This window comes from Choloepus didactylus, chromosome 14, assembly GCF_015220235.1.
Source record: "Choloepus didactylus isolate mChoDid1 chromosome 14, mChoDid1.pri, whole genome shotgun sequence".
In the NCBI taxonomy this organism is placed as follows: domain Eukaryota; kingdom Metazoa; phylum Chordata; class Mammalia; order Pilosa; family Megalonychidae; genus Choloepus; species Choloepus didactylus.
In genome coordinates, this window is record NC_051320.1 from 86,436,602 (window position 1) to 86,451,091 (window position 14,490).

The window sequence follows — 14,490 nt, forward strand, 5'->3', positions numbered from 1 at the left end:
GGCAGGCGGGATCTGGGATGAATCCCAGAGCCTTTCAACCCAAATTATGATCTGCAGATTGGCAATATCCACACCTGAATGCTTGTTAGAAATGCAGAATCTCAGACTCTCCCTGAAACTGAATTTGACCAAGACCCCATTTTATCCCTAATGCACACTGAAATTTGAGAAGTATTGGTCTGGGTTTAGTCAGGTGAGCCCAGGAAAGGGCCACACAGGGCTCAAGCAAAGAGGATGACTGCTTTGAAAATTAAATTATAAGAAAAAATGAAACGTAGTATGTGATTCCTTGTTCTTGGCCCTTATCTAAATAGTCCATATGTATTATTTCATCTCTTCAACAACTTCTGAGCTACTGTTATTATTCCCCTTTTACAGCTGAAGAAAGTGAGGTACAGAAGGATGAAAGCCCTTGCTGGTATCACAAACTTCACAGGACAGATCAATCGCCGGTGGCAGGAATTCACATCCTGCACTGCACTCTGCCTACTCCAGTATGTTCCCTGTGAAATGTGTAAGTCTGGCACATAGCGATACTTGGTACAGGTCCTCTCCCACTGCACTGAAAGAACCTTACGTGGAGGACCGCTTGTCTTTTTGTCCCATTCTGTTTCATCTGCCTGCTCCTCCTTCCCTTATCAACCAACCTAAACTCAGATTCTTAAATTCAAATGAACAAACAAAGCAGGATATTCCAATAAAACACACTCTAGATAATTGTAAACTGGGCACCTGTTTTGGAGGCTTCCTGAGCTGGTGACACCTGAGTGAATATTGCCAGACAAAGAAGGGAGAAAAGGGCAGCCTAATTTTCCTGGCAAACACGGGGAGGCATAAGCCAGCATGGTCAATGCAGGGTGAGGGTAATGAGCTTCACTTGTAAAGCTTAACCAGCGAGGTGATATGATGGGAATCCTAGCAACTGGGGAGGCTCATACTTGGGAGGTGAGGAGCTGGCCTGGAGGAGAACTAGCTTAGGGAGGGAAGGAAAGACTTGAGAAGTCATGGGTGGGTGGGTGGGAGATGCACCAGAAAAGAAAGAGCAGAGCTGTGGACAGATCCCAGCAATGTGGGACAAAGCCATCAGGATTTCCTGTTGGCCGTGGGATTGGAGGGGAGGAAGGGCTAAAGAAGGGCTCCCCATTTCTGGTGTCATGAAGGCATGAGTGGGGATTCTAGTTGCTTGAATATGAAACACAAGAGAGGCAGCATACGTTGGGGGACAAGCCATCGATTTTCGACTTGTTTAGGGTGAGTTGCCTGTGGGACATTCAAATGGAGGTGCCCAGCAGAGTACCACCTAGCCCTGTCTTAAGCTTGACAGAGATATCTGGGCTAGACATCTAGATTTAGGAGTGAGAAGCAAATAGCTAGAGCCTGATTGCCCAGGGAGATGTGTGGAGTGAAATGGGGGTGATAACTGCAATGGAACCTTCAGGAGCCCCAACATTAAAGAGACGAAGGAAGAGAGAGCCCCCCCAGGAACCTGGAAAGGAAAAATATGTAACCTGCTCTAGACCATGCCCTAGAGACACAACAGTGCCCCGGGTACAGTCCCTGCCACTATGAATTTGGAAGGGAGTTTGTGACTGGTGGTGATGGAATGGAATGCCACACAAGGCAGGGTAGATGAGGAGGTAAAGGGTCAGGCAATCAACAGAGAAGGACCATCTAACCCAGTATGGAGTGGGGAAACCCTGCATAATCCTGTATGTTTTCCCACTGATCTAGTTTGCTAATGCTGCCGGAATGCAAAACACCAGAAATGGATTGGCTTTTATAAAAGGGGGTTTATTTGGTTACAAAGTTACAGTCTTAAGGCCATAAGTGTCCATCAACAAAGGGTACCTTCACTGGAGGATGCCAATGGTGTCCAGAAAATGTCTGTTAGCTGGGAAGGCACGTGGCTGGCGTCTGCTCCAAAGTTCTGGTTTCAAAATGGCATTCTCAGGCAACAGCTCCTCATCAAAATGTCACTCTCAGCTGCACTGAGTTCCTTCTGTTTGTCAGCTCATTTATATGGCTCCAGTGATTTAATTCAGACCCACCCTGAATGGGCGGGCCAACACCTCCATGTAAATTATCCAATCAGAGTCATCACCCACAGTTGGGTGGGGCGCATCTCCACGGAAACACTCAAAGAATTACAATCTAATCAACACTGATAAATCTGCCCACACAAGATTACATCAAAGATAACGGCCTTTGGGGGGACATAATACATTCAAACTGGCACACCCACTATACAAAAATCCCCTTGAAGTGGGAGGAAACTCAGGTCTGAAGAAGCCAAAGCCATTTGGCCAAAGTCACTGAGAAAAATCCATGGCAAAAACAGGATGAGGAGCTGTGGTTTCTAGGTTTCTAAGGAAATGGACCTACATGGTTTTGCAGATATCTCTGACTGTCCTCTGGCTCTGTCCCCTGGGCTGAGATGACTTGGACAGGGTCCCAGAGATGTAGGTGACATCATTCTTCACTTGGTAAAAGAGAAGGGCAGCATCGTTGCCTCATAAATAGAAAAGGGGAGACTTGGTACTCATTGCACACCGACTGAGGGGCCATGAAGCCTTTCTCAAATGAGCCGCCCACCACGAATAGACCCCAATTCACAATGGGGGTGGGGGGTTTGACTGTGAGCTTAGAAGAAAACAAGCTTGCTCATATTGATTTTTCTTTTGCTTCTTGAACTGACACTAGAAAAATGAAATAAAGAGGGGAATGCTTCCCAGAACTAAAAACAGAAGACTTATTAATAAGCTTTATTTTGGACTTCCCACAGTCTCGTTTTAGTTAATGGCATTAGATTCCAATATGTACTTAATTGGATTTTGTACCTGATTTTGCTTTTAGGCAGTCTGCAGGTAAACTGGTCCAGTTAAGGTTTTTATGTGATAGGTTTTAAGCTGTGGGATATGGTAGATTAAGGAATTATCCAGTTACTAGGCTCAGCAAAGTCAACCCCTTCTGTCCTCTCCTTAGGAGGGAGGCAGACCACCCACTGGTGTCAAGTGCCAGGAGTCAGGTCAGAGTGGGAGCACCCCTTGCCCACAGCTACACCCGCAGGAAGCCAGAGGACGTGTATCAGGTGATGACCAGAAGGAGGCATCACTGAGCGGTCAGGCCAGAGAAGTGGTGTCAGGTGTGCCTGAGCAAGGGGCGGTGGCAGGATCCAGAGCCAAGATGCTGAAGGATCCAGAAGGAGGCAAAGGTTAGGGTGATACCTGTGACAGTATTGGGACTCTGTTTTGTACAGATCAGCCCCACCCATTTAAAATTTTCAGGACAGACAAAGGTACATGGGCTATTTGTGTACATAATTTCTTTTTCGTTTTTCCCTTTTTTTTTGACATCAATGATCTGGATAATTACTTGGATTTTTCTTCACATTATCTACTACAACCTTTTAAAAATATGTCTAGCACAAAAATAAATAATAGAGGGATTAGGGGTATGGGATATTTTGGGTGTTCTTTTTAATTTTTTTTTCCTTTATTTTGGAGTAATGAAAGTGTTCAAAAATTGTGGCAATTAATGCAGAACTATATGCTGATACTGTGAGTCACTGATTGTATTCTTTAGATGGATTATATGGTGTGTGAATATATCTCAATAAAATATGTCTAGCAAAAAACTCAGCCAGTGAATTTTTACCCAAAAGACTCCATGTAATTGTGATGTACTTCTGCCTGCACTGAACAGAGAAACTGATTTTTGTCTTTTCACTGATTTCTCATTCCATTTTTGGGACTGTGAGTATGGGGTGATGGCGTGGAGGTGGTCATATAATATTCACTCCTCCATTCATTTAAAAATACAGTATTCAGGATCCTCCATGTGCCAGATGCTGTGCTCAGTGCTGGGGATGCAAAGATGAGTAAGACCCAGTCCCTGCCCTCAAGGACTCACAGTCTGGTGGGGCACATGGGAACGTTATAGGATTGTTCCAATAGGGGAAAACACGGGTGCCAGCAAGGCAAGCTCCCAGGAGAGGAGCTTTAGCCCCACCCGTGCTCCTTGTCTGCCCACCCCCTTGGGGGGAATGGGTCACCTGAGCCCCCTGCGGGCAGCTCCTCTGGTTTTTAGCTAGTATCACTGTGAGCACAGAGCCACTGTGAGTTCCCAGAGCTGCAGACCTGCCTGATGTTCCTGTGTCAGGCAGATGTCACCTGCCTGCCATGTCACCAGGCTTGGGAAGCCTTGAGTTTGTGATCACGTGATGCTTAGTAACTGACCTTTTAGCCCTTCCCCAGGCTCCGTTTACACTCTTTTCACTAGGAAGGGAGATCCATAGCCATCTACAATTTCTTCAAAGTCTGACCTTTCCTTTCAGGCAACTCCTAAAAGAAATCCATTGCTTCTCTGATTTTTCATACTTTAGAGGTCTGTAGTAAAGGAGCCCAAGAATTGCATTTGTACGTAATGTTTACTGAAGTCTGTGCTCTGGATATGTTCCAGGAGCTAGTTACAGACCTCCCCAATTCCACCACCACCAGTCACAAACTCCCTTCCAAATTCCATTAAAGTCTTAGCTCCATTACAGCGCACACCTGTATAGCACCTGACAACTACTACACAACTGTCCCAGGACCTAGAACCCAAGAGGCAGTCCATAATTGTTGAGCAGTTTACCTACTTAATCCTGACTCTCCTCATTCTCCTAATGCAATCCTGGTTTTATTGGGGGTTAGCAAGCACAAATCACCCATCCTCCCTTGCTGTGGTGTAGCCACGTGACACAATTCTAGCCCCTGAAATATAAGCAGGTGTTTTGGGGTAGGGATTCCAGGAGCTCCTTAAAAGGGGAGCCAACTCAGCTGGCACTTGCTCTTTTGCCATTTTGGCCTTCCCCTCTTCTCCTTCTTCCTGCCTGCAGAGCAGATGTGATGACTGGAGATACAGCCAACGACTTTCAACTGACCTTGAGGAAAACGTGTCCCTGTATGGGAATTTCCTTTATGACACCCCTAATGGAAGATTGTGCAGGTTTTTCCTGAAGACTCCCCATGACAGAGGGCTTCTTCATTAAAAAACAAAACAAACAAAAAAACCTGGATAGCTTTGTTGTGGTTGCTAAAAAAGCCTCACCTTTTAATGAACTAATAAAACCTCTTGCGCTATAAGGTCCATCCATTGGTCTTATTCTGTTCCAGAGGAGACACATGTCAAATGACCAGTTTCTCTGTCATAGTCATAGCAGCATCTTAAATATTTGGGGACAGAAGTCATGTCCTTCCTATATCCCTTCTATCCCCTCAGCTTCCAGGATATCTTATTTTCTCTCTTCTTTCTTTTTTTTTTTTTTTTTTTTGGTCATGTTCTGTTAGATTGTTTATGCTACATTTCTTCTCCCATGTTCTGAGTGAAAAGTAAAATATAATTTGATTACACATTCCGTAATCCTTAGTTGTCTCTATTTTATAAGCAATCGTGTATTCAGCATGTAATCAAAAAAAAAAAGAGGGTAAGATTCTGAAATGGTTTACTCTAGTCAACTGGAAAACCAGCTGACACAGGAAAAGGGTGTGTTGTTTACAAAATGAAGTGGTTATAGCTCTTATCTAGCAAAAATTTTACACTGGTACACACTTAATGTAGAGATGGCAGTTTTTAAATTTATTGATTGAGAAACAGCACGCTAATGTGGTTAATTTCACATCTAGCTGATATCTTCGCCATGCATGACTTTATCATTTCCCAAGTTGAGAGAATTTGCACTTCAAAGACATTCTGCAATTAGTAACACCTGAGTTTAGGCATATATGGCAGGAAGTGGGGTGGGAGGGATAGAACACCCCAACAACCAATTAATGTGCAATTAAAATAGATGATCTAGTTAAATTAATTTCAAGTATCAAATCATAGACATACCCATTCAGAGTCCAATGCAGCTATATCAAAGACACATGCAAACATAGGTTTATCTGAGGACATGCCGTGTTAGAAATCTAGTTCTTGGAATGTCTGCCACCTCTATGGTTAATTAATCCACTCTGCATTCTTCCTCTAGCTGCAGGGCTGACGGTGAAACATCTTTCCGTGAGAAAAGCTGGCTTCAGAAGTGTTGCTTAAGTGACTTGACTTCTTAAAATAGTCCTTCATAAACAAGACTCACATGACATTATTTGAGTGTGTAAATCCAATTACATTTCCTGGGGAAGCACAGGGCAGACCATACACGTTTCCCCTGCCCCACTGCGGCTGGCCCCGGAAGAAGAAATTACTCCACTAGAGTTGCAAGAAAATGCTGGGCAAGAAATTATTTACATAGACCATTCTTTTGCTAACTGATGTTCAAGACCTGTGTGTCACAGAAATTCTCAAGCGCCAGCCAACCTGGAGTTCCTGTTACCCTGAATTCCAGCCCAGAGAAAGAGCAAAGAATATGCTTCAAAAGCGATAATGTCAAGTGAACCGATATGCCATCCAGCCCCATATTCTGGACATACTGTCCCTCAGAGAATCAACAGGGGGCCCATTCCATAGTGAGAGGAAGAGTTTGAGACAAGTGTTGCAAATGTCTCCTACACTGAAAATAAACACATGTAGGATCAACTCAAATAGACACATTTGTGAAATGAATAAATTCACATCCTAAGAAATATTTAGACAACAGTGCATGACTGTAATAGGGTCCTCCAGTGACACACTGTTAGCAACACTGATTGGGGGATAAATGGTTTTTTTTTTTTCATCTTTCATTTTTTGCTTGGGTCCACTTATTTTTGATGAGCTCTTAAAATGCCATCAATCACAGAAGTGTAAATATGACTAATGCGTTTGCCCTACTTAGCATAACATTGCCACAGCTGCTCCAGAGGCCAAGACTTCCCAGGCTTCCCGTTCTATTTGATCCTTTGACCCACTGGTACCAGTCAGGTGATGTTACCAGATACAAAGAAAACCAAATTCATAATTCAGTCTCAAAATGCACGTACCGCACAACCATTTCACCACTCTCTCTAAAGACACAGACTCCCCCTATTTGCAACTCCAGGGCAAAGGTATCTACAGGCCAAGACTGATGAGACTTAATTGGTCATTTCAACAGTCATTAAAAATATCCTTTGAGAAAGCCCGATCTCCCTGGCAAAAAAGAAAAAAACAAAAACAAAAAGGCCAGTTTCCAGGTATTGTTTACAAGTAAGGGAGAATATTTCCATCTCTTGCTTGGGAAGGTTGACACTCAAATCTGCTTTTAAAAGGTATTTTTCTCACACATGCTGGGATGCTGCAATTATTTTTTCAAAAAACTATATGAATTTGCTAAAGGAAAATGTACTGAAAAAGAGAGATTTGGATTTTCTTTAGCTGCATTACATTAGAGCCCAGTCATACTCATTTAATGGATATTTTATGAGTATTTGAGTATTTGAGTACTGGGTATTTACTTTGACACCAACTACCAAACTGGGGTGGTTTTAGTTACATGCCACTTGCTGTAGGCAAAGTAGCCGCAATTCCCAGACACTTAGGTTTACATTTCATAAGTGGGGGGAGGGATGTCGATAATTCCATCTGTACTCATTTTCTCTCTCCTGTGAAGTCAATCTTTCATTTAAATTATCAGACATGGGCATTCCAGCCACATACAGAGCCTGCTTCTCTAATCTAAACCCTCTTATCCAGTACAAGAATGTATTTTCCCCTAAGGGACTTTTTTTTAAAAGGTCAAATGGTAGGCTAAATGTTCCTTGATGTTAGACAAGCTTAAGGATCGTAATTTAATCAGCATTTTTTCTGCCTCTAGGTCTCCTGTTTGATGGGGTGTGGCTAAGACAGGAAAGCAAATACTGCATGGGAAATTCAAATCTGAAGGCATGACCTTGAGCACAGACTAACCTGGATTTGCATGCCTGGCTGCTTTTACTCGGTTATCTTGGAAAAATCACCTCCATGGGGAACTTCTGCTTATCTACCTCGCTAAGAAGTACAGAAGACTAACTAGCCTCTAGCTGTAACATTTTAGAATCCCCAAGAGGAAAGTACAATGCAGTGGTTTTTCTGGTTAAGTACTGTTGCCTCTCAGTTTTCCAATAACAGTGATTTTCACCATCTTACCACTAATGAGCTGAAGAATGAGAACGAGCTGGCTTTCAAATGGTATTCCATATTATTGTCACCATCAATTAAAACAGAGTAAAATACTAATTATAGCAACTGTGCCTAGAATTTATCTGCCATGTGAAGGAACCCAGAAAATATAATCTAATCATGTATCATTTGTCTCTCTCTATAATGTCATTATTGATAAACTGAACTGGCAGCATAATCAATTTGCTTAAGATTAAGTGTAAAAAAATCAGTGTCCTGGAGAAAATCTGGACTGAGACACTCTTATCATTGGATTGAATCACATACATGAAGCTGATTTAAACTGGAATGCGTGAGGTTTCCCAAGGGAATAACTGAAGCCCTAGTGTTGCCTGTAGATGAGCTTTGTTGAGGCAAAGGTAAAAGGAGCTCTTTCAGCTGGGCTTGGAACCTTCTGCAGGTTCCTCAGTATTTGCAATGCCACTCTGGACCCAGAAAGCTTGGGTGACCACATTGGCCCTGGACAATAACCACTTTGGGTGGGAAGTCAATGACTTTAGTCTGACTGCTAACAGAATGGAGAGAATGTCAACTAGCTCTTGGTGGACAGCAATGAACCTCCTGGGTGACCCATTTTAGGTCCATCTTGTATCCATGCGAAAAGTGAAGGATCCAAGTGAACGCAGGGCTTGGCTTCCTCATATAGGGCATCTGCAGAGACTTTAGCTTGGTTGTTACCCTGGCAAGCCACTGATGCAATTTCCTTCAGAAGGGAGACAGGAGGAGCAGATTCTCATAGCATAGTTCCAGGGAAGGTGATTTTTGGCTCATTTGTTACTTTGAAACTGCTGCCAAGGTGCATTACCTGTACACTCTCATTTTAGTTTCCTGATTCTTAAAAATGCTAAGTTAAATGTGAGCCACCCCCTTGGTGGGAATCAGGATTAATGTAGAGAGAGATGCTACTCCAGTGCTTATGGCCTTCAGTTGACTAATTTTTACCCAGCTGAGTGAGATGATGAGCTAGCTACCAAGAGCCCACTCCCCGCAATTCCATCATTTTCTCTCATAATTTCCCTTTGGTTTTTTGGTAAATGTTCATTCATGTGCTATATGGGGTTTCACTCTCTTGAGTAGTGAAAACAGGTACTCTTCACTCTGAATAATTTCAAATGCTCGCATGTTTGGAAGAATGAACCCTAAATAGTTCCTGACAAATGACTGGCATAGGGGCCTGGATTTGAATCCTGCCCTCACCACTTACACTAATGATCTTGAGGATGTACCTTTAAAATGTCTAAGAATCTGTCTTTTCTTCTCTGAAATGAAAATGAAGGGTGATACCATGTATTTGAATAAATGCAACAGTGCATGTGAAAGTGCTCAGTCATATGTAAAGCACTGCACAAATATGAAGGATTATTATTGTGCTTTAACTTCACCAGAAGATGTTTATGTGTAAAAGTCTTCCTTACACACATAATGTCTGTGCGTGTGTATGTGAGTAGATAGGTTTCTCCAAGATGACATCAGGAGACTTAGATATTTTACAATAATGCCTCTGTGATGAAGAGCATTTGTTGATTCAGTGTCTGTTCATTGAGTGTCTACTATGTGCCTGGCATTCTGCTAAGTGCTGCACATAAAGTGATCCACATGATTGACAACACCCTTGCCTTTACAGAGCCAATGGACACTCTTGTGAGGGTGTGGGAACAGGGGGGAGGAAACAATTAACATAAACAAATGAGGTCATCTAAGATGGTGTACAGACTATGAAGAAAACATCACAAGTCATCTACCGGAGTGGCATGTGACCTGAGTTTGGAATAGTGGGAATGTATCAGCTACATGAAGACCTGGGAAAATTGTTCTAGGCAGCAAGCACAAAGTCCAAGAGGTAAGCAAGAGCTTGAGATGTTAGAAAGACAGGAAAAACGACAGTGCATGTGGAGCCTAGGAGAAGATTATCGGAGACATAGCAGCAACCAGCACATAGAAGACAGAGTAAGCCACGGATAGGCATTAGGATTTTATTCTAGTTTCTATGAGAGGCCATGAGCAGGTTTTAGGTACGTCTTTGGATATCACCAAGCATGGAAAACTAAACAGTACCGATTGAAAACCACAGATTTTAAAAAATGCGATTAATTCTCCACTTCATCCTCCTGCAAGAGCTGGGAAACAAGCTTGGACCCCTAGAGGGCGCTAGAGGAAAACGTTTTGCAACCAAAGCCGCAAAGGCCCTTTCAGTACCAAAGGTGAGGGGAGAGCGCTCTGGTTGTTCAGATTCTGGTAAAAGGTGATTCAATCCGTGAAACCATCATTTAGCTACAATTCCTACCCAAACAAAAAGTTGAATGAGTTTGGTTTCTCTGTATCAGGGCCTGGATTTTCACAGCGGAGAACTGTTTATGATGGGGTGGGAGTGGGAAGACATTTTGGCGTTATTTTTAATTTTCTCCCATCTGGTAGTATTTGAGTCGAGTATAAAAGAAATATGGAGCAAAAATTTACTTTCTGGATTCATTTGGCAAGAAAAGTGTCTCTATACTTAGAACTTTGACAATATTCATAATTTGCAACTTGGGATGTGTTATTCTAAATACTATTCCAAACTTGCTTGATGCAAAGTAGTGGGTTATGATAAATGGAATTTTCTTCAAATGATCAGGTAACAACGACCTTTTGTAAAACAACTCAGAGTTAGTCAGAGAGATTAACAAAGAGAGAATGAGAAGGGGAGAGGAGAGAGGCACAAGAAAGCCAAGGAGAAATCTGCTGGTGTCCAGTAGATAATAAAGGACGTCTAAAACATGAGAGAGCTTGGAAGAAAGGGGGAGATTTAGAAGATATTAAGGTTCAGATCCATGGGTAAGCAGGATTGAGAAACACAGTTAAGAAAATTAAACTTTATAATATCCCAAAGAAAGTGATTCCCTCTTATCAAATAAAGATTTTGTCATCTATGGGTATTAATGATTCATGGTGATTTTGAGAAAACCTTCTTTATTATCTTTAATAAGGGAAAGTTCAGCCAGTCAACCCAGAGGCTCTCATCTTCCCATTTCATGCTTCATGATCACAGCCATGTACTTTATATACTTTAGAGACTTCAAGAGGCACAGCCAAAGCCACCAACCAGATGAGTATCCTGAGCAAAGGAATATGAAGTCATCACAGAAAAGACCAAATCCTAAATTGACTAGAAAACCCAGAGGATGGGTTAAAGCACCCTACGAGGGCCAGCAGCCTAAAAATCATAAGCAATTTTCAGAGGCGAAGTACCCATTTATTCTAAGAATCATATTTTCAAACACAACCACAAATATATATATATATTTTAAGCTTCTAATAGGGCAAAGTGGCAAAGAGGCTGAGGCTAGGACAGTTACATACAAAACAGCCCCTGGCCCCAGCACCCTACATCAGACTCCTATTTGAAAACACTTCAGTTGACATGTTTCCCTCATTTTGAAGAAGCCCTCCAATTCACTCTCCTGTTTCCTGCCAGACATTTGGCAAAGTGTCAAGCCACTATTTATCTATGGGTTTTAGTCAATTTAAACAATAGTTGCTCCTCTGCCTTCTCATCCACAGGCAATGGGGACTTTGTTCACATAGACACATCCATATTTAACAGAGAGGGGCAGGAAGAAAGGTGGAGAAAGGAGAAAAAGACATAGAGCATGAGATGCCACTCAAATATCATTTCAAATCATGTACGCCATAATGTCCCCTTGCAGTTAAGTAAAACTTTCATTCTTTGTCATTTAACACCCCCTCCCCCAATTCCTGAGGTTTATTTATTCAAACACTGGAGTTGGATCTTGAAATGAGGGAGGACATCATCTCAGATCCCCCCAAGGCAATTAAAAAAAATTCCCAAATCAAACATGTCTCATAAGATTGTTGGGAGGGGTAGGTGAGATGACATATGCTAGCACTAGCAATTCATAGGTGCTCAGCAAATGTTGCTTCCTTCGAGAACAGAGGTTTTGTGCCATCTGCCATCGAGCTACGCAGAAACCCAACTCACAGAGTCTCAGCGTCCCTTAGGACACCTGCTGTGACTTTATGAGTAAAGCCGCTAAGGAATGGGTCACTTTCTAAATCGGGGTGCTTCTCCTCCCCTTCTGTCACCTGCTCCAGAGACTGCAGATTGGAGGATATGTGAATAGCAGAAAGAACAGTTTCCTAGCTGATGTAGGAGGAGAATTACTCCCAGAATCACAGTAGAAGAGTAGAGCTAAAAGAAAGTTTAGAGGTCATTTTGCCCCACTTTCCTCTAAGAACAGAGAGATGCCCATTCACCAAAACCCGTTCTCCAGGTGCCAGGCCCTGTGCCAAGTGCGGGAAGGGCATTCAAAATAAGGGAGGCAACCCTCTGGCTCCCTGGAAGCTATCTGTAAATAACTCCCGCATGTCAGGGGCAAGAGCAAAGCAGGCGCGAGTTACCTGGTTGATGGAAATGAGCGCCAGCCGGGGAATGACCACTTGGAGGAGCACCTGCAGCAACGAGGTGCCCAGGCCAGCCAGGATGGCCCAGGTGAGCGGCAGCGGCAGCATGCTGTAGGTGGCGAAGAGGGTGAAAAGCACGTAGCCTATACCGTCGCCGAGGAGCCCGTAGCCCAGGCCGGCTGCCAGGATCTGGGTGGTCATGGCCGCCCAGGTGACCACGCCGCTGTACTGCAGGTGCGTGTGCGAGGTGGTGTCCTTCCTGACCACCACCAGGGCGCAGATCACCACCTCGATGCCCGTGAAGAAGCCCAGCAGGATGCCCTTGAGCGGGTCCATGGGGGCCGAGGCCAGACTCAAGTGCAGAACCAAGAGGGTGAGTTTGGTCAGCACATCCAGCACGTTCATCACCACCTCCGATTTGCGTCTCTGGCCCAGGAAGTAGCGCTGGTAGAGGCGTTCCAGATCCCGGGACTTGAAGGAGTTGCGCAGGGTGGGGAAAATGACCCCTCGGTAGCTATAGCCCCCATTGAGGAAGAAATCCGAGTTGCTCGGGGCGCAGTCGAGGTGCAGAAAGCCCAGGTCGCCCCCGCTGCCGCTCCCGCTGCCGCTCCCGCTGCGTTCCGGGAAGACTTTGGTGCTGCCGGTGCTGTGCGCTCGCTCCCCGGGGCCCAGCGAGTAGAGCGGCAGCGCCGAATCGCCCGAGTGCTGCAGCGCGTGGTGGTTGGGGCCGCCGCCCGCAGCGTCCGAGGCTTTGCGGGAACCTCCGCTCCCGCCGCCGCCGCCGGCCCGGTGCCCGTGGATGAAGCGCTGCTCGGTGATGTGCCGCACCGCCGTCTGCCACAGCAGCCGCTGCGGCCGGGAGCCGCTCCCGCCGTTGCCGGCCGGGGGCGTCGGGTGGATGGTGTAGAGTTCCTCGCTGCCGCTGAGGCAGCTCACATCCGAGAGCTCCATGGCGCCGGCGGGCAGGGAGGGAGGCGCAGAACCTGGGGGGTGGGGGGACCGCCTGTGGGGGTTTCCAAAGACCCAAAGGCGGCCTATTTGGGGGAGTGGGGGAGTGGGGGAGAGGGAGCAGGGCGGCGAGCCCTTCTATCCCCGGCCGCCCCCTGGCAAGAGCCCTGGGCAGGGAGCCACGGCGGTCAGGTCATGGTGCTCCCCGGGGCAAAGGGCGCCGGGAAGACCGCAGCAGACCTCTGCGTCCTTGCGCGCTGCCCCCCAGCCCCAGCCCCCGCCAGCCCGCGCAGCTGGGGTGCGCGGCGGCCGCGGCTATTTGTCCGTAGAAGCCGAAGCGCTCTGAACCACGCAGCCCCTTCCGGGACGCAGGCTCCTTGGCCGGCTCTAGGCTCAGCGTCTTGGCGCAGTCTTTGCTCTCTAAGAGGTGCCCGGGCGCCTGGGTGCCGGGCTTCTGCTCCGCGCCGGGCGGGTCCGGGCTGCGGCTCTGGGCTCCGGTTGCCCACGACCCGGCGGCTGCAGAGGGGCTGGCCGGGGGTGACCGGAGGCGGCGACGGGTGCGAAGTTAGCAGCTGCGGCTGGAACATCGCCCTTCAGAGAACTCCATCGCGCCGGGATGGGGAGCCTGGGCGGAGCAGGGGGCGGGGGCAATGAGGAGGGAGGAGTGGGGGCCGGCGAGGCGGCTGGGCGCCCAGCGGGAGGGTTGGGGAGGTGGTAGTCTCAGCGCTAACAAATCACCAAAGAGTTAATTTGGAGGCGTGGGGAGCGCTGTGGCGCCCTCCTCGGCTGGCTCTTGGCTGCCCCCACTTCCAGGCTGAGCGCTGACAGAGCAGCGCTGGCTCGGGCCAGAAGCATCCCTCAGGAAAGGCGAGGGCCTGGTCCCAGGGTCCCAGTCTCGACTATAAGACGAGGTCAGCGCTTCCAGGGGTGCTTCCAAGGAGTCGCAGCACACACTTCCCATCGCCTTCACTTCGCTCTTTGAAGTCCATTTGGTCCGAAGCCGGGAGGCGGGAGAAAGAAAAAATGGGGAGGTCTCCAAAAGCCCCA

At 46.2% G+C, this 14,490-nt stretch overlaps 1 protein-coding gene across 2 annotated transcripts in view; it reads right to left on the minus strand.

The window, feature by feature from the left end:
• The window catches only part of ADCY8 (adenylate cyclase 8), a 269,505-nt gene extending 255,856 nt beyond the window's left edge, over positions 1-13,649 (minus strand). For both annotated transcript variants that reach the window (XM_037803325.1, XM_037803324.1), the window contains exon 1: positions 12,493-13,649. In XM_037803325.1, coding sequence (XP_037659253.1) covers positions 12,493-13,446 — 954 coding nt within the window. In that variant the 5' untranslated portion in view covers positions 13,447-13,649. The remainder of the gene's footprint in view (positions 1-12,492) is intronic.
• Positions 13,650-14,490: the final 841 nt, after the last annotated feature.